Source organism: Ursus arctos, unplaced genomic scaffold, assembly GCF_023065955.2.
Source record: "Ursus arctos isolate Adak ecotype North America unplaced genomic scaffold, UrsArc2.0 scaffold_14, whole genome shotgun sequence".
In the NCBI taxonomy this organism is placed as follows: domain Eukaryota; kingdom Metazoa; phylum Chordata; class Mammalia; order Carnivora; family Ursidae; genus Ursus; species Ursus arctos.
This window is the reverse complement of record NW_026622808.1, coordinates 22,810,161-22,831,060: the sequence shown is the minus strand read 5'-3', so window position 1 is coordinate 22,831,060 and position 20,900 is coordinate 22,810,161. Positions and strand designations below refer to the sequence as shown.

Sequence of the window (20,900 nt, the reverse complement as noted above, 5' to 3'; positions counted from 1 at the left end):
AATCAAGCAGAAACCAGAAGTACAGTAGAACAGATCAACAGGACTAGAAGCTGGTTCTTTGAGAGAATCAATCAAATTGACAGACCACTGGCAAGACTTATCCAAAAGAAAAGAGAAAGGACCCAGATTATTAAAATTATGAATGAAAAAGTAGAGGTCACGATGAACACCATTGAAATTGGAAGGATTATTAGAAATTTTTATCAACAGCTATATGCCAATAAACTAAGCAATCTGGAAGAGATGGAATCCTTCCTGGAAACCTATATACTACCAAGATTGAAACTGGAAGAAATTGATTTCTTAAACAGGCCAATTAATTATGAAGAAATTGAGTCAGTGATAAACAACCTTCCAAATAACAAAACTCCAGGCCCGGACGGTTTTCCTGGGGAATTCTACCAAACATTCAAAGAAGAAATAATACCTATTCTCCTAAAGCTATTTCAAAAAATAGAAACAATAGAAAAAATAGAAAGCTACCAAACTCATTCTATGAGGCCAAAATTACCTTGATCCCCAAACCAGGCAAAGACCCCCTCAAAAAGGAGAATTACAGACCGATTTCCCTAATGAATATGGACGCCAAAATCCTCAACAAGATACTTGCTAATAGAATCCAACAGTACATTAAAAGGATTATCCATCACGATCAAAAGGGATTCATACCTGGGATGCAAGTGTGGTTCAATACTCACAAATCAATCAGCGTGATACATCATATCAACAAGAAAAGACTCAGGAACCATATGATCCTCTCAATCGATGCCGAATAAGCATTTAACAAAATACAGCATTCTTTCCTGATTAAAACCCTTCAGAGTGTAGGAATAGGAGGTACATTTCTCAATCTCATAAAAGCCATCTATGAAAAGCCTACTGCAAATATTATTCTCAATGGGGAAAAGCTGGAAGCCTTTCCCTTTTAAAATCAGAAACTCGACAAGGATGCCCACTCTTGTCACTATTATTCAACATAGTACTAGAAGTCCTTGCAATAGCAATCAGAGGACAAAAAGGGATCAAAGGTATTCAAATGCAAAGAACAAGTCAAAATGTCTATTTTCACAGATGACATGATGCTCTATATGGAAAACCCAAAAGAAGCCACTCCCAAACTATTAGAAGTTATAGAGCAGTTCAGTAACGTGGCGGGATACATATCAATGCTCAGAAATCAGTTGCATTCCTATACAAGAATAACAAGACCGAAGAAATAGAAATTAGGGAATCCATCCCATTTACAATAGCACCAAAAACCATACGTTACCTTGGAATTAACTTAACCAGAGACGTAAAGGACCTATAGTCTAGAAACTATAAATCACTCTTGAAAGACATTGAGGAAGACATAAAAGGATGGAAAGATATTCCATGCTCATGGATCGGAAGAATTAACATAGTTAAAATGTCCATGCTACCCAGAGCAATCTACACTTTCAATGCTATCCCGATCAAAATACCGAGGACATTTTTCAAAGAACTGGAATAGTCCTTAAATTAGTATGGAACCAGAAAAGGCCCCGAATCTCCAAGGAACTGTTGAAAAGGAAAAAACAAAGCTGGGGGCATCACAATGCCAGATTTCGAGCTGTACTACAAAGCTGTGATCACAAAGACAGCATGGTACTGGCACAAAAACAGACATATAGACCAATAGAACAGAATAGAGAGCCCAGAAATGGACCCTCAGCTCTTTGGGCAACTAATATTTGACAAAGCAGGAAAAAACATCCGGTGGGTAAAAGACAGTATCTTCAATAAATGGTGCTGGGAAAATTGGACAGCTACATGCAAAAGAATGAAACTTGACCAATCTCTCACACCATATACAAAAATAAACTCCAAATGGATGAAAGACCTCGATGTGAGACAGGAATCCATCAAACTTCTAGAGGAGAACATAGGCAGCAACCTCTATGACATCGGCCAAAGCAACCTTTTTCATGATACATCCCCAAAGGCAAGAGAAACAAAAGATAAAATGAATTTATGGGACTTCATCAAGATTAAAAGTTTCTGTACAGTCAAGGAAACAGTCAGAAAAACTAAGAGGCAGCACACGGAATGGGAGAATATATTTGCAAATGACACTACAGATAAAGGACTGGTATCCAAGATCTACAAAAACTTCTCAAACTCAGTACACGAGAAACAAATAAACAAATCAAAAAATGGGCAGAAGATATGAACAGACACTTTTCCAATGAAGACATACAAATGGCTAACAGACACATGAAAAAATGTTCAAAATCATTAGCCATCAAGGAAATTCAAATCAAAACCACACTGAGATACCACCTTACGCCAGTTAGAATGGCAAAAATAGACAAGGCAAGAGACAACAATTGTTGGAGAAGATGTGGAGAAAGGGAATCCCTCCTCCATTGTTGGTGGGAATGCAAGTTGGTAAAGCCACTCTGGAAAACAGTGTGGAGGTCCCTTAAAAAGTTAAAAATTGAGCTACCCTATGATCCAGCCATTGCACTACTGGGTGTTTACCCCAAAGATACAGACGTAGTGAAGAGAAGGGCCATATGCACCCCAATGTTCATAGCAGCAATGTCCACAATAGCTAAATCGTGGAAGGAGCCGAGATGCCCTTCAACAGATGACTGGATTAAGAAGTTGTGGTCCATATATCCAATGGACTATTACTCAGCTATCAGAAAGAACAAGTTCTCAACATTTGCTACAAGATGGACGGCACTGGAGGAGATAATGCTAAGTGAAATAAGTCAAGCAGAGAAAGACAACTATCATATGATTTCTCTCATCTATGGAACATAAGAACTAGGATGATGGGTAGGGGAAGAAAGGGATAAAGAAAGGGGGGGTAATCAGAAGGGGGAATGAAACATGAGAGACTATGGACTATGAGAATCAAACTGAGGGCCTCAGAGGGGAGGGGTGTGGGGGAATGGGATAGGCTGGTGATGGGTAGTAAGGAGGGCACGTATTGCATGGTGCACTGGGTGTTATGCGCAAGTAATGAATCATCGAGCCTTACATCGGAAACCGGGGATGTACTGTATGGTGACTAACATAATATAATAAAAAAATCATTTAAAAAAATGTTAAAAAAGAAATGACTCCATTGAGGTCCCTTTGAGGTAACACGGAGAGGTTGGAAGGACATGCATGTGTGCCCACAACTTGTGACTCTGAAACACACACCTGAACAGGAATCCAAGCCTGCTGGTGAGTCATCCTCTGGTTATGAGGATGATACATAATTGATGATACTAATGCTCATTTTCTGCCCCGTTAGAGGTTAGGGCAACATTTTGAATAGTGGGAGATGGTTCATTTAGAGAAATGGAAGGAATCATGTTTGTATGCAGCACTGGAAAATTTCAATGAGAATCCAGGAAATAATTTAATAAAACCCCAAACATGACACCAGTCTTTCATCTTAATGAATACACCTTACAAATGAACCCTGATAATCCATAATTCAATGAGTAGGTGAAGAGCCTGAGGAAGAAATATTTTGCACAACAATAAATGTACGATTTAATATTTTGCTTCATAATCCTTAAAGTCAATTGTGAGTCTAATGTCAATCTCTTTTTTCCATATTTGTTTTTCTGTATCGTTTTCCCCTGGAGACATGTATTTTATTATCACTTTTTTTCCAGTGACTACGGTAGTCATGATAGACACAAGCTGTGTAATAACAGGATCCCAATGTGTAGAAAAATCCCCATGAGCAGCTAGAACCACCAGTACATCAAAGTCTGCATTCTCAGGAAGAGCAGGGAATGTAGTGATATACAAAGGAATAATGTTCACAATGGTGAAGCACAGTGGTCTCAGATTGTTCTCTGTTATAAACTTAATAAATAGCTGTGGTGGCCAACAGTAGATTTTCCATAGGAGTAGTATTCAGTCAAACAAAAGATAAAATACTTACTGTGATATATTTTATTTGAGAAGAAATTATTCTTAGCAGATCCATGTCGTTCTTTGAAATAAGTGAGCATTTCCAAATATTTCACATCCAAGGTTAGGAATAACTGACAGAGTAGGAAAAGGATAAAGGGAAAATCTCTTGCATATGAGAGATACCACAAAGCTTAATAAGTGTGTTACATAAATTATACAGAGAGGTCCAAATAAAACAAAAAAGAAATTCCACGAAAAAAATAGAAGACGTATGTTCTACTTTCACAATCTGATCAATGTATCTCAAAATTTGGCTCAGCCTTTGGGCCCTGCAATCGTGGACACTTCTTCAGCCCCAAGAGGATTGGCCTTTTTAGTGCTGCCATCCCAGAGAATTTCATCAGAGCCTCCTTTATGTCTCTGTTCCTCAGGCTGTAGATGAAGGGGTTCAGCATGGGCATGACCACCGTGTACATCACCGAGGCCACTGCACTTGCGTGGGAGCTCTGGGTAGCAGCATAGCTAAGGTACACTCCTAGGCTTGTACAATAAAATAAGGAGATAACTGAGATGTGAGATGCACAGGTGGAAAATGTTTTATACTTGCCCTGAGCTGATGAGATCCCACATATGGAGGAAACTCTTTTAGAGTAAGAGTAAATAATCCCAACGAACATACCACCTCCTAGCAAGATAGCTGCAAAACCCATCACCATGTTATTGAGAAAGGTATTAGAACAGGCAAGTTGGATCATCTGAGTTCACAGAAAAAGTGGGGGATATGGAAGTGTGTCCAAAAGGAAAGCTGTAATATTATTAAACTTTGTAACAAGGAATTCAGGATGTTCATGATCCAGCACACCAGAACCAGCAGTGCACAGACCTGGGGCTTCATGATAACCATGTAGTGTAGAGGGTGACAGATGGCCACTAAATGGTCATAGGCCATCACAGCCAGGAGAAAGGCATCCAATCCAAGAAAGAGTATGAAAAAGTATATCTGAGTGAGGTACCCTTCATAGGTTATGACATGGCTCTGAATCTGGATATTCTGGAGCATACTAGGGACAGTGGTGGAGGTGAAACAGATGTCCACAAAGGACAGGTTGGCCAGGAAGATGTACATGGGTGTATGGAGATGGGAGTCAGAGCTGACGGCCAGGATGATGAGCAGGTTTCCAAACACAGTGATCAGGTACATGGAGAGGAAAAGCCCAAATATGAGGGGCTGCACTTCTGGTTCCTCTGAAATTCCCAGAAGAAGAAACTCTGAAATTCCTGTATAGTTTCCTGGGTCCATGTGGTGGAGGCAACTACCAGTACAGGGGAAAATAACATGACTAATTTTCATGCAAATGGACATCACTTATATTGTGGAAATGCTACAATTTGTAGTTTCCAGGCTAGAAACTAACTTTAATATTTTGTGAATGGATCTGGACCCCTTGAGGGGAACCCTACTTTCTCTCTGATTAGCAATCCCCATCCCAAGATCAGATGTACCTCCAAAGGTGAGGTATTTTAAGTTTCAGTAAGAAATTATATCATGCATTTGAGGAATACATAGAGTGTTGGCTATACTTCCAGCATTTCCTAGTCATGAAAGTAGAGGGCTGTGAAAAACCAAAGTCCCTATAATTCATTGATGGTGACAGGATATAAGCAGATATAAAGATCAAATAATGGACAGATGCTATGAAAAAACAGAAACATGTTAAAGGAGAAAGTGGGTGGGGTGTTATGTTGAGTGTGCAGTCCAGATTGGTTAAGAAGGTGACATTTGAACAGAGACCTCAAGGAATAGAGGGTGGAAGACAGGAGGTCTTCCTGGCAGAGGGAACAACTGGTGAAAAGGCCTAGAGGAAGCGCTTCTGTCAGATAAGCAAGGCCTAGAAGGAAGCCAGTATGTTGAGGGGAATGGACAAGAGGGAGAGGATGAGATATGGTGGTAGTGAATTTCAAAGAACCATGTGGCCTCATGGCTGCTTAAATTTCAAGACACAGCGACTTCCTCATCCACACTATGTAACTCTTGCACTTTATGATCTTGTTGCAACAGTGTCCTGTCAATTGTACATCTCTCCTTAGTATTTTCTGTTGATTGAGTTTGGGCTGTGTATTAGAAGGGTCACCTTGGAATAGAGGAGTCCATGTATCCCTGCTCTGAGGAATGCTGTCACTCATCAAGGTGCCCTCACACACGTGCACACACACACACACACACACACACACACACTGTCACATACACAGAACACAGCACACCATGTCCTCCTGGTGTGTGTTACTTTATGTCCTTCTCACCTTCCACCCCATGCCTGCCCCCATGCGCTGTTTAGGATATGAATGCATACACATCACATTACCTTTCCCATAAGGAATGTAGAAATATACCCAGAAATTCCTATTCATAGCCTCCTGGGTCACATTATCTTAGGGCTTCATTTTGGAATGGTCACTTTTTGACCTCTGCGTAAAGAAACATAAATAATTGTGTTCAATAGAAACAAAGAGAGAGAGGGAGGGAGGGAGGGAGGGAGGGAGGGGAGGGAGGGAGAAATGAGATGGAAAGAAAGAGTAAAATGATCTAATAAGCTCAGTTGTCCTGGAGACTGTGAGGAAGGAAAGCTTCCATGCTGCTGGTGGCATCCAATCCTGGTTTTATTACATTTATACCCATCAAAAATAATAAAAGAACAAAAAAAGAAGTTGTCCAAAAGACAAAAGTAGTGATGTCTTTATGGCATGAAATACCTTACAGATTGGACATCACAAGAGAAAAATAAGTAAAGAGAAAAAACCAACGCTTCACAAAATTTGGGCATTTTTATTACCAGAAAGCAGACAACAGAAGACTTGTTTTCCTGTGCCTATTCCATATTTATTTGACCAGCTGGTTTTTGTTTGGTCCAATAGAGGATGAGGTGAGCCCTCTTATCACTTTTCTTATGTGACATCTTTTTTTGTTTGTTATTCTTAGGCTTTGGGTTTTCGTCACTTTCTTGACAAGTCCGATGAGCACAACTGCTCACAGTTCTGTTCCTTGTCGAACATGCAAAGACCTCCCCGGACTCTGTAAAATCCTACACACCCCATGGCAATCTATCCTCTAACTCTGAATACTCTTTGTGTGACTTATCCAAGGACATTATCTTGTACTCACATTTATCTCACTTCTCTCTTGTCTGTCACCCTGATGTAAGGACCAAAGGAGCAAGGACTTCACCTGTGCTGTTCATCTTTTTCTTTATGGGTGTGGATGTATATGCACTTACATGGAAACAAATTTAAGAAAATGAGACATTATGAAGCACAGAGAATAACAGAGGAGATAAAACCAGGTTAAAGAGAGCAGTTTCAGTACAACCGTATTCACCAATAGTGAAGGACATTTTGAGAACTAACTGAAATAGCATCTACAAGAGCAGTAATTCCACAAAATCAACATGGACGAATAGTAAAATTCCCCATGACCTTGAGATAAAAGAGTATAACATATGAAGTTCTTAGAAATTTCTGGCACTAGCAGATGCTTTTTTAGTATTTGTTGAATGAATCAGGAATTAGGTTTCATTATATACGGAGATTTAATACATGACAAAGCTGCATTTCAGTTTAGTTGGGAAAGACTGGATTGTTGGTGGAAGTTGGCGCAAACAGCTTTCTACGTGGAAGGAAGTGCAGTGGCTCCTGGTCTCACACATCTCACAAAAATCAGAAAGAGTAAACCCTCAGTGTAGAGTAACCATCCCATTTTAGGTGCACATCCAGAAAACTACATAAAAAATCCCCTGATGACAAAATCATCATAATTAAGACAAAAAATTCAGAAGTAAGAAGACAGAAATATTTAACTAAATAAAATTTAAAACTATTTTGTGGTCAACAATATTTAACTAAAAGTCAGTAGAGAAACTGTGATTTACAACAATTATTTGAAATGCTGCTAATTATAAATAGGCATATCATATGTGGACATATAATAATAATAGGAAATGAACATGGTGATCAAACATATGGATCTTTGCTGGGACTCACTAATAGTTTAAAAAATCAACAGAAATCTCTTTCACACGCACCACCCTGAGAAAACATTTAAAGAGGTCTCACATTGGTTGGGGTTGGTATTTTTAATCAAGTAGCAAACGGGTATTCTCTAATTTTGCTGTCAGAATTGTGAAGTACGACAACGTCTTGGAGTGGCTCTGCAGACACTTAAAAATTTTAAAAACACGTATCTTCTTTGGGGTGCCTGGCTGGCTCAGTCAGTAGAGCATACAACTCTTGAATTTGGCGTTGTAAGTTCAAGCCCCATGTTGGTCGTAGAGATTACTTAGAAAATAATTTTTTTAAAAAAATACAGATATGCTTTAACTCAGGGTTTCTCAGTCTCGGCACTATGGATATTCTGGGCCAGAGCCTTCTCTGTGGGGGGCTGTGTCCTGTGCATTGTAGGGTGTTTAGGGCTTCTCCACCCTCCACACATCCCTTCCCAGAGTGACAGCCCAAAATCTCTTTGAACATTGTTCAATGTCCCTTGGGAAAAAATCACCTAGGTTGAAAAACATAGTTTTAACTACTTAAAAAGTATTTTGTAGCATATATATTCAATAGTATTTCTCATTAAATAGTAATTTAATGAGAAAAAATAGGAAACACCATCAAATGTGTAAACAACACAGCCACGCCATGAAATGTCATGCAGACTTTGAAGTAATGAATCAGCATTACACTGGTTGACTAGAGGGACCTGTAGAAGGTACCCCTGAGTCAAAAAGACTGGGAGAGAAAAGCTAGAAAAAAAGATTGTTCCAGAACATGAAGAGTACTTCATACACATAGGTGTCTTTGTATACATTCAAATTGAAAGTCTGTGAATGTGTATGCGTGCATAGCACAGAATAGTTTTAAAAGAAATTTAGGCTTCTGAAAGAAAGAGTAACGGTGAAAATGAACTTAGGTGAAGCAGAGTGGCTCAAAACAACCGTCTGAAATGAAATCGAAGGAGGACCTAAAGCCAACTTCTGAAAGAAAAGATTTAAAAGAGCTGGGTGGAGATATGGGGTAACTGGGCGATGGGCATTAAGGAGGACATGTGATGTAATGAGCACTGGGTGTTGTACGCAACTGATGAATCACTGAACTCTACATATGAAACTAATGATATGCTATATGTTAACTCATTGAATTAACATAAAATAAGTATAAAAAATAAAAGAGTAATAATTTAGTGAACTCGACATGGGTCCAAATCTACATTAGATTGCCAAGGACTTGGGAATAAAAGAATATGGGGACGCCTGGGTAGCGCAGTCCTTAGGCGTCTGCCTTAGGCTAGGGCGTGATCCCGTCGATCCGGATCGAATCCCACATCGGGCTCCTCCGCTGGGAGCCTGCTTCTCCCTCTCCCACTCCCTCTGCTTGTGTTCCCTCTCTTGCTGGCTATCTCTGTCAAATAAATAAATAAATAATCTTAAAAAAAAGAATATGAAAAAGTCCTTTGACATGGCGAGAAAGTGAAATCTAAAGTTTTATTTCCATCTCACATAAAGAGATGTGGGACAAGTGTGCTTATGGAAGGTAAAAGTGATTCTTGGTCAAACGAAAGAAGGTTCGCTTCCAGGTGATGGCATTGTATTTTACACATAGATCCAATAAGAAGGGGCCACAAGGAACAATAAGGACTACAGAGACGTGAACACTAGTTGGAAATGTGTAAAATGGGTGATTTGTGAGCAGTAAGTATGCAGAAGGACATTCACGTTCATTTTTTGGAAAGCTGGTATTCACAAGTGAAGCATATTAAGGTGACAGATCATTTTTTTCAGAAAAAAAAAACTAGAAAAAGCAGTGGAATGAATACATTATGATTAACTCACAGACTTTACCACACAAAATTTATACACTCTCACACATTCTGCACAAATATGTCTACACATACATAAAAAAGCCAAATGACAAGTAGCTAAATTGGTGAAATAAACAATTCTTTGCTCAAAATAATGTAACAAAAAACAGGAATAAAACTACTCTGACCCCACTATGCAAATACCAAAGACACCCACAGACATTTTCAATGGAAAAAGTGAGTGTTCTGTTCAGGCTCACAGGTAATGAAGTAATTGTAAAGGAAGCTCATTAGCATACCCCTTTTCACATAATCCATGTAAAACATTTCATTTGAATACTCGAGAGAGAGGAGGTACTGTGATATTATGTTTCATGTACTGCTCTTGTGAGGATGCACCTCGGAGAATTCTTTCATCTGGATTTTCTCCTCAGTATGGAAACGTAGTCTAATATGTCCCATCTTAAAAGACAAAAGACATACACTCACTTCATTGTATATCCCTCCACAGCTAATACTTCACTTTTTTACTCTGGTTAAGTGCAAAGATCCCTGGGCTCATGTTCTACTTTTATGCTTCCCATCCCCTGTCAGTTGGGTTTCTATTATTATCATTTAGTAGTTAAGTTTGAACCTTGCATTTCTGAGTTCAATACTCACTTCTATTTTCAGCATCAGCAATACATAAATGAATCCATCAATACATTTCTTAATCAAGCCAGGAAACAACCTCAGCAAACTCTCAGGTCTGGGCTGGGCTGGACTGGTCCTCAAGTGACCTTAAGTAAATGCTCTTGACTTTCATTCTCTTGACCTTCTCCTGCAGTCCCTACTGGGCAGTAAAACTCATCTAGATAGGGTCTCTGAGAGGAAGGTCTCTACATGGACATCAAAATACCTGTCTGGTTGGTCAATGATGGAGGACGGAGCTCTGTCCCCAGACAAGAGAGCAGGAATGACTCAGACTCCAGTGCCCCATCCAGACTCAGGACTGCACAAGAGACGACCCGGACTTGTCCAGCCCAAGGTTGCCTGTGCTGCGGGACTGCAACAGAGGAGTATTTACAGCTGGTTCGGTCTGCTCATTAGGATCATTTCCCTTTGTTCCTCCGACCTGTAGGCACATGATTTCCCTGCGGGACACTAGTGTGGACAGAAAGGAGAGTTTTCCTGTTGACTTTTTGTTGCTAGGAGACCGGGTGATAAGCTAGGTGAAGTCAGTTTTTCTTACTCTTTTTCTATGATTTCTTCTGCCTTTCGGAGTTCTAAACTCCCAGCACCTTATCTCACTCCTGAGTGAACACTTTCTCCTGTTTGAGACTGAGGAATTGATCCTGACTAGGTCCCTTGGGTCCTTCAAAGCGTTGACTTGTGGATGATACCTTGATATCTCCAGAAAGTTACTTTTCCCTTTTCAACAAAGAGGATAAGTTTGTTCCTTTAATATAAAACCCTGTACACTACACTCCTTGGCTTCATGACAGTTTTGCCAAAACAATGAGGAATTTCACACTTCTATCACAAGTTCAGAGCTATGGCTTGAAATGTCATTATAAAATATTTGCTAATTGTAAGAGATAATTGAGATATTTTATGCACTATACTCTGAGTTTAGCATCTTATAGGAGTTGCCTTATTTAATTTTTATAAAAGTTCATTCTGTGAGGAAGCACTAGTGTGAAGTCCATTCCCCATGGAGAAATGGGGCTTGAGGAATTTAGTGAGCTTCTCAAAGTTATCGCTGCAGAAAGGGATGGGTGCTGATTGCATTCTGTCAGGATGCTCCCAGTTTTCAATCTCTGTGCCAGTGGTCCCAACCAGCGGTGGTCCTTTCCCCCTGGGCACATCTGGCAATGTCTGAGGGACGCTGCTAAACACCTCCACTGAGCAGGACAGCTCCCAACACAGATAATGACCCTGCCTCAAAGGTCAAATGAGAATGTGAGAAAATGTACTCTAGGCCAGCACTTCTCCAACTTCAAAGTGCATGTGAATCACCTAGGATTCTGGCTCAAATGCAGATTCTGCTTTAGCAGGTGCTGGTGGGCACAGGAGTTCAGTGTTTCTAACAAGCTCCTGAGTGACGTTCATCCTGCAGGTCATGGTCCTCATAGAATGTCTTTAGCAAAAAATAAGACAATCCAGATAAGATTTTAAGTTCAGCCCATGGTGCCTTAAAAGGTCTAACTGGATATCTTTTTTTTCTTTTTGTCTTTTTTTAATAATAATTTTTTATTATGTTATGTTAGTCACCATATGGTAGATATCTTATACTTACCAAAAGTTTTCTAAGTGAAGGACTAAATGTCAACTTTTAACCTGTATTAAGAACACAAAACTCCTAATTGATTTGTCAAAAGAATTATGAATCCAAGGATTGTTATATCCATGCTTTTCTAGCGAAGGAAGACACTCTTGCTTGTTGAAGAAGAAAGAGCAATTTTCTAGAGCTGTCAGGAGTTGTTCTCCCACCACAAGTCAATGTTTTGGAGACCAAGGCGGATGGTCAAAGCAGGTTCCTCAGTCTTTGGGGAAAAAATTTTTCACTCAGGCCTGTGGAACGTTTCCATGTTAGAGCTCTAGAACCCAGCAAGTTCAGGGAGGAGTAATAAACATTGGATGTGCCTGAATTCTAACCTGGTGTCTTGGGAACAGAGAATCAACAGGAAAGAATTCTGTTCTGTCCAGATAAACTCCCTTGGGGAGATGTTCTCAGGGGTTGGAGTAATAATGGGAAACATGTCTAATGAGCAGGTATAGGGAAGAGATACAGCAAACACAGGAGCTGTAAATATCCCCTCTGCTGCAGCCCCTGGGCATGTTCAACCTTGAGCTGGAGGAGACATGGTTTTTGCATTTGAATTCCTGTCTGCTGGAGGACCCATGCTTCACTCCTTCCTGCTGTCCTGTCTGGGAACAGAGCTTCGGTCTCCATCATCAACCATCCAGGGAGATAGACAGGAGGTGAATAATCCCTAATAGACCAGTGGGCAACTCCAAGCAGAAAGCGGCAGGTGTATGGAGACTCCGAGCCTGGAGACTGGGTTCTCAGGTGAAACTACAACTCGGGTTCAGTGTTTGTGACATGGACATGGGCAAGGCGGCGTGAGTGGGAAGCTGGTGGGTTGGTCAGGGGAGGTAAGACAATATTGGAAGCTATGGAATTTGGGGTTCAGTCTTCAGTGAAGAGTCCCAGGGCAGGAGTTAAGGTGGGGAGTTGGAAAGTAACTTAAATGCAATACAGAAAGAACTCCCTGGGTAAATGTGAATATTGGCTACAGGGCACCCGCCATCCTGTGGTAGGTGTAGAGATGACAAGGGATTGAAATAAGGGGGTGGAACTGGGGACCCAGAGGTTGGGAAGCGATGGGGACATTGGAGAGAAGAGAAAACTCAGCCAAATCTCATTACCACTGATAAGCACTCATTATTAGTAGGAGGGAACTAGGCTGAGCTTTTTCCATATATTCACAAAACCCGTCAGCCACCTTAGGGGGATACACGCCTCTAGTGTCTATTTGGGGGATGATAGTAACATTTGGAAGAGTTTAGTTGGCACTCCGAGTTCAAATAGCAAATGTGTGTAGATCCAAAATTCAAACCCTGACTTTTTATTATGAAAGTTTCACATTTTATAGCCTTTAGGAAAGTTCTTTTAGAAAACCAGCTTTTAACATCCCCCACTTTTGTTGTACCGTGTGTATTTCCTCTTGCAAATTGTGGTGTCTTCCCTTTGCTTGTTCTTCTGAAGGGATATTCAATCAGTCAGATGTCTTGATAACGCAAAGACATCCCTACTTTTTTTTTTTTTTTGATAAATTGCCTTTTGCTGCTTTATTATTCTGGGCATCAAGGTGCTGTAACGGGTTGGAGTGTTGCCTGAACTGAGGACATTTGCTCCTCCTCACCATCTCTGGGGACCACCTGAGCTTATTGGATCTTTGTCCCCACTTTTCTTCCTCAAAGTTGTTGGAACTGATTTTTTATGTTTCTTTGAATACTGGACACAAAATGATCCTATTAAAATGGAGACCCATGATTATATGCTCATAGGAGACTTATCTCCTGGAATTTGAATGCAGTTTTACATTTTTAGGGGAAAGACAATTGGATATCTGTAGCTTGCCATGTGTCACTGTTTGCCTAATTATTGTGGTGGAGGTGACAATAGCCTGGTAGGGACTTTTAAACCAATAAATGAACAAATGTAAAGCAGAATGGTGAAGGGGAGTGGGAGATACAGGCTTCCAGTTAAAGAATGAATGAGTCATGGGAACAAAAGGCACAGCCAAAGGAATATAGTCTGTGATATTCTCATAGTGTTGTGTGGTGACAGATGGCAGCTCCTCAGGTCATGAGCACGGCATAATGTTTAAACTCTTGAGTCACTGTATTGTACACCCAAAACTAATGTAACATTGTGTGTCAACCATACTCAAGTTTTAAATATTAACTAATGAATCATTAAACATTATTTCAAAAAGTAATGAGGTTCTATATCTTGGATAATTGAATTTAAATAAAAAAATTAGAAAAAGGAAATGGTAATTCACAAATGAGTGAAGAAGAAAAAAATTAAAAATTAAAATAAAAGTTCTCAAGTCTTCTCTCAAAGACTTGCAAAGGTTTTTCCCTCTGATGGGCACACATTTCCCTAGATAACCTTGTGTCTCCTGCTGTCTCCTCCTTGAGGCCTCTGTGTAAATGTGTGTAGCCTACCCCAGCACCCAGTAAAAAATAACCTCCATGCACTCTTTCCTTTTACGAGCTTTTCCTTCATTGCACCTGTCACCTTCTGATATTCTCTCTGATCTTTTGTTTGGTTATCTTCTCCATCACTGAATGTGCAGACACTTGTTTTCTGACACCTATACTCTTTTCCTGGAGGTAAGTAGGTACTCAAGTTTATTCCTCAAACATGTGACAGGATTTCTCATTAAAAGCATAGAATACATGAGTACTTGGGGAAAAGGCCAAGTGTGGGATGCACATTCCTATTCAGAACAAGCATGGGGGATCCAGACAAGGGACACATTCCATACAAAAACTATTGATATTGACTTTTTGAATGTAAAATAAAAATTGTAGAATTACAATGATATTAGTAACGTTCATTATTGAGAAAAATAGTCATGTTAGATTTTGTTCCCTGGTAGTGACCTCCAACACATGCAACCAGGAAATGATACACAAGTTTCAGAATTTCTTCTTCTCAGCTTATCAGAAGAACCAGAACTGCAGTCCCTTATATTTGGGCTTTTCCTCTCCATGTACCTGATCACTGTGTGTGGAAACCTGCTCATCATCCTGGCTGTCAGCTCTGACTCCCACCTCCACATCCCCATGTACTTCTTCCTGGCCAACCTGTCCTTTGTAGACATCTGTTTCACATCCACCACCGTCCCCAAGATGCTGTGGAACATCCAGGTTCAGAGCAAAGTCATCACTTATGAAGGCTGCCTATGCCAGATATACTTTTTTGTACTGTTTGCAGGATTAGACATCTTTCTCCTGACTGTGATGGCCTATGACCGCTTTGTGGCCATCTGTCACCCCCTGCACTACATGGTCATCATGAACCCCCAGCTCTGTAGACTGTTGGTTCTGATGTCCTGGATCATGAGCATTCTGAATTCCTTGTTAGAAAGCTTACTGGTGTTGCGGCTGTCCTTCTGTACAGAGGTGGAAATCCCCCACTTTTTCTGTGAACTCAATCAGATGATCCACCTTGCCTGTTCTGATACCTTTCTTAATAACATGGTGATGTATTTTGTAGCTATGTTGCTGGCTGGTGGTCCCTTCATTGGGATCCTTTACTCTTACTCTAAGATAGTTTCCTCCGTATGTGGGATCTCATCAGCTCAGGGCAAGTACAAAGCATTTTCCACCTGTGCGTCTCACCTCTCCGTTGTCTCCTTATTTTATTGTACAAGCCTAGGAATGTACCTTAGCTCTGCTGCTCCCCAGACCTCCCACACAAGTGCAGTGGCCTCGGTGATGTACACGGTGGTCACTCCCATGCTGAACCCCTTCGTCTATAGCCTGAGGAACAGAGACATAAAGGAGGCTCTAATGAGATTCTCTGGGATGGCAGCTCTGAAAGGGACAATAGTCCTGGGTTGAAGACGTGCCCACAATTGCAGGGCACAAAGCCTGAGCCAAATGTATGATTCTTTGATAAGATTGTAGAAGTGGAGTGTGCCTCTTCTAATTTTTTTCCTGACATTTCTATTTTTTTTTTATTTTGACCTCTCCTACAAAGTACATAACTCCATTGATTAAGCTTTGTGATATCTCTGATACCCAAGAGATTTTCCCTTTGTCATTTCCCTACTCTCTCAATGTTATTCCTAACCCTGCATATGAAATATTTGGATATTCTTGCTTATTTCAAAGGACTACATGGACCTACAGAATAATTTATTCTCAAATAAAATGCATCATAGTGAGTATTTTTTCTTTTGTTTGACTGAATACTACTCCTATGAAAATCTACTCTTGGCCACCACAGCTATTTATGTAAGTTTATAACAGAGAACAATCTGAGACCACTGTGCTTCCCTTTCGTGAACAGCATTCCTTTGTATATCACCACCTTCACTGCTTTTCCTGAGAATGCAGACCTTGACGTACTGGCTGATTATGGGGACTTTTCTACACATTGGGATCCTTTTGTTACATAGCTTGTGTCTATCATGACTGCCATAGTCCCTGGCAAAAAAAGTGATAATAAAACACATATCTCCACAAGTTCATTTTTTTCTTTTGTTTCTCTGCCTTTGGAGATGTGTCATGAAAGAAGTTGCTGTGGCCGATGTCAAAGAGTTTGAAGCCTATGTTCTCCTCTAGGATTTTGATGGATTCCTGTCTCACATCGAGGTCTTTCATCCTTTTGGAGTTTATCTTTGCGTATGGTGTGAGAGTGGTCAAGTTTCATTCTTTTGCATGTAGCTGTCCAATTTTCCCAGCACCATCTATCAAAGAGACTGTCTTTTTTCCACTGGGTGTTTTTTCCTGCTTTGTCAAAGATTAGTTGTCAATAAAGTCAAGGGTCCATTTCTGGGTTCTCTATTCTGTTCCATTGGTCTATGTGTCTGTTTTTGTGCCAGTACCATGCTGTCTTTGTGATCACAGCTTTGGATACATTTTATCCCTTTTTGTTGTCTGATTGCTGTTGCAAGGACTTCTTAGTTATATGTTGAATAATAATGGCGAGAGTGGGCATTCTTGTCGTGTTCGTGATCTTAAGGGATAGGCTTCCAGCTTTTCCTCATTGAGAATGATATTTGCTGTAGGCTTTTCATAGATGGTCTTTATGATTGAGGAATATACCCTGTATCCCTACACTCTGAAGGGTTTTAATCAAGAAACGCTGCTGTATTTTGTCAAATGCTTTTTCTGCATCTATTGAGAGAATCATATGGTTCTTGACTCTTTTCTTGTTTATGTGATCTGTCACACTGATCGATTTGCAAATGTTGAACCACCATTGCATCCTAGGGATGAATCCCACTTAGTCTTGATGGATAATCCTTTTAATGTACTGTTGGATCCTATTAGCTAGGATCTTGTTGAGAATTTCGGTGTGTATATTCATCAGGGATATCGGTCTGTAAGTCTCCTTTTTGATGGGGTCTTTGCCTGGTTTGGGGATCAAGGTAATACTGGCCTCATAGAATGAGTTTGGTAGTTTTCCTTCTGTTTCTATTTTTTGGAACAGCTTCAGGAGAATAGGTATTATTTCTTTGAATGTTTGGTAGAAAACCCAGGGGAATCTGTCAGGCCCTGGACTCTTGTTTTTGGGGAGGTTTTTGATCACTGCTTCAATCTCTTCATAATTAATTGGTCTGTTTAAATAATCAATTTCTTCCTGTTTCAGTCTTGGTAGTTTAAACTTTTCCAGGAAGGCATCCATTTCTTCCAGGTTGTTTAATTTATTGGCATAAAGCTGTTGATAAAAGTTTCTAATGATCCTTCTTATTTCATTGGTTTTGGTCACGATCTCTCCCCTTTCATTCATAATTTTATTAATTTGGGTCCTTTATCTATTCTTTTGAATACATCTGGCCAGTGGCTTATCGATCTTTTTTATTCTTTCAAAGAACCAGCTTCTAGTTCTGTTGATCTGCTCTACTGTGCTCCTAGTTTCTAATTCATTGATCTCTGCTCTAATCTTGATCAACTGCCTTCTCGTGCATGGGTTAGGCGTGTTCTTCTGTTCCAGCTCCAGCTTCTAGAAGTGATAATATAAAAACTGCATTTTAGATTTTTCTATTCTTTTGAGTGAGGCTTGGATGGCTATGTATTTTCCCCTTAGGACGGCCTTTGCAGTATCCCATAGGTTTTGGACCAATGTGTTTTCAATTTCACTGGTCTCCAAAAATTGCCTAATCTCCTTTTTCATTCCCTGGTTTACCCAATCATTCTTGAGGAGAATGGCTCTTAGTTTCCATGTGTTTGAGTTTCTTCCAAATTTTTCCTTGTGATTGAGTTCCAGTTTCAATGCATTGTGGTCTGAGAATATGCAGGGGATAATCTCAGTCTTTTGGTATCTGTTGAGACCTGTTTTGTGACCCAGTATATGGTCTATTCTGGAGAAAGTTCCATGTGCATTCGAAAAGAATGAGTATTCTGTTGTTCTGGTGTGTAGTATTCTGTATATATCTGTGAGGTCCATCTGGTCCAGTATATCATACAAAGCTCTTGTTTCTTTGTTGATTTTCTGCTTAGATGATCTGTCTATTGCTGAGAGCGGAGTGTTGAGGTCCCTTATTATTAATGTATTATTATCTATATGTCTCTTTGTTCTGCTTAAGAATTGGCTTGTGTATCTTGCAGCTCCCCTGTTGGGGGCATATATATTTATAATTGTCATATCCACTTGTTGGATACATCCTTTAAGAATAATATAGTGTCCTTCTGTATCTCTAACAACAGTCTTTAGTTTAAAATCCAATCTGTCTGATATGAGAATTGCTACCCCAGCTTTCTTTGAGGTCCATTGGCATGAAAAATGCTTTCCATCCCTTCACTTTCAGTCTGGATATATCTTTAGGTTCAAAATGAGTCTCTTGTAGACAACAAATGAATGGGTAATGTCTTTTTACCCAATCTGCAACCCAATTTTACCCAATCTGTGGCATTTTATGGGAGCATTCACATTGAGAGTGATTATTGAGAGATATGATTTTAGTGATGTCATGTTGTCTGTGAAGTCTTTGTTTCTATAGATTGTAAGTTTCTGTTCTGTATCACTCTTGGGGTCTTTTTACTTTTATAGAACCCCCTTAATATTTCTTGTAGGGCTGGTGTGGTGGTCACATATTCTTCCAGTTTCTGCCAGTCTTGGAAGTTATTTATCTCTCCATCAGTTCTGAATACCAGCCTTGCTGGATAAAGGATCCTTGGCTGCATGTTCTTCTCAGTTAGAGCTCTGAAAATACCTTGCCAACCTTTCCTGGCTCACCAGGTTTCTGTAGACAGGTCTGACATTATTCTGATTTTCCTCCCTCTGTACATGAGGATTTTCTTCCCCCTGGCTGCTTTCAAGACTGTATCCTTGGATCTAATATTTGCGAATTGCACTATGACGTGACGTGGTGTAGGTCTGTTCTCATTGATCTTGGAAGGGGTCCTCTCTGCCTCTTGGACATGAATGCTTGTTTCCTTTGCCAGATGAGGGAAGTTCTCAGCTAAAATTTGTTCAAATATCTCTTCTAGACCTTTCTCTTTCTCCACCCCTCAGGGATGCTGATGATTCTGACATTGGAAGTTTTCATTGAGTCAGTAATCTCCCTTAATCTACGTTCTTGAGATTGGATTTCTTGAGCCAAATTTCTGTTTTATTTTATTTTTTTTATTTTAATGTTCTTTTATTATATTATGTTAGTCACCATACAGTACATCCCGGGTTTCTGATGTAAAGTTCGATGATTCATTAGATGTGTATAACACCCAGTGCACCATGCAAATTTCTGTTTTAGCTTTCTCTTCTACCATCCCATCTTCCAATTCACTAATTCGATCAAAATAAAAAGCTTCTGCACAGCCAAGGAAACAGTCAAAACAACTAAGAGGGAGCACATGGAATGGGAGAAGATATTTGCAAATGACGCTACAGAAAAATGACTGGTATCCAAGATCTACAAAGAACTTCTCAAACTCAATACATGAAAACAAATAATCAAATCAAAAAATGGGCAGAAGATATGAACAGACACTTTTCCAATGAAGACATACAAATGGCTAACAGACACATGAAAAAATGTTCAAAATCATTAGCCATTAGGGAAATTCAAACCAAAACCACATTGAGATACCACCTTACACCAGTAAGAATGATGGAAACTGACAAGACAAGAAATAGCAAATGTTGGAGAGGATGTGGAGAAAGGGGATCCCTCTTACACTGTTGGTGGGAATGCAAGTTGGTACAGCCACTTTGGAAAGCAGTGTGGATGTCCCTTAAAAAGTTAAAAATTGAGCTACCTTATGACCAAGCAATTACACTACTGGGTATTTACCCCAAAGATACAGACGGAGTGAAGAAAAGGGCCATATGCACCCCAATGTTCATAGCAGCATTGTGCACAATAGCGAAATTGTGGAAGGAGCCGAGATGCCCCTCAACAAATCACTGGATTAAGAAGATGTGGTCCAGGGGCGCCTGGGTAGCGCAGTCGTTAAAGCGTCTGTCTTCGGCTCAGGGCGTGATCCTGGCGTTCCAGGATCGAGTCCCACATCAGGCTCCTCCGCTGGGAGCCTGCTTCTTCCTCTCCCACTCCCCCTGCTGTGTTCCCTCTCTCACTGGCTGTCTCTCTGTCACATAAATAAATAAAATCTTTAAAAAAAAAAAAAAAAGAAGATGTGGTCCATATATACAATGGAATATTACTCAGCCATCATAAGGAAGGATTACCCAAAATTTGCAGCAACATGGAGGGGACCAGAGGAGATTATGCTAAGTGAAATAAGTCAAGCTGAGAAAGACAATTATCATGGTTTCACTCATTTATGGAATATAAGAAATAGCAGGAAGATTGGTAGGAGAAGGAAGAGAGGAATGAAGGGGGGGAAACAGAAGGGGGAATGAACCATGAGAGACTACGGACTCTGGGAAACAAACTGAGGGCTTCAGAGGGGAGGAGGCATGCATTGGGATAGGCTG

General features: G+C 40.1%; 1 protein-coding gene across 1 annotated transcript; it reads left to right on the top strand.

Annotated features, from left to right (window-relative positions):
• The first annotated feature begins 14,902 nt into the window (after nucleotides 1-14,902).
• Nucleotides 14,903-15,856, top strand: LOC113249524 (olfactory receptor-like protein OLF4). The gene has a single exon (XM_026491004.2). It carries the CDS (start codon nucleotides 14,903-14,905, stop codon nucleotides 15,854-15,856), a length of 954 nt encoding a protein of 317 aa, XP_026346789.2.
• The last annotated feature ends 5,044 nt before the right edge of the window (nucleotides 15,857-20,900 follow it).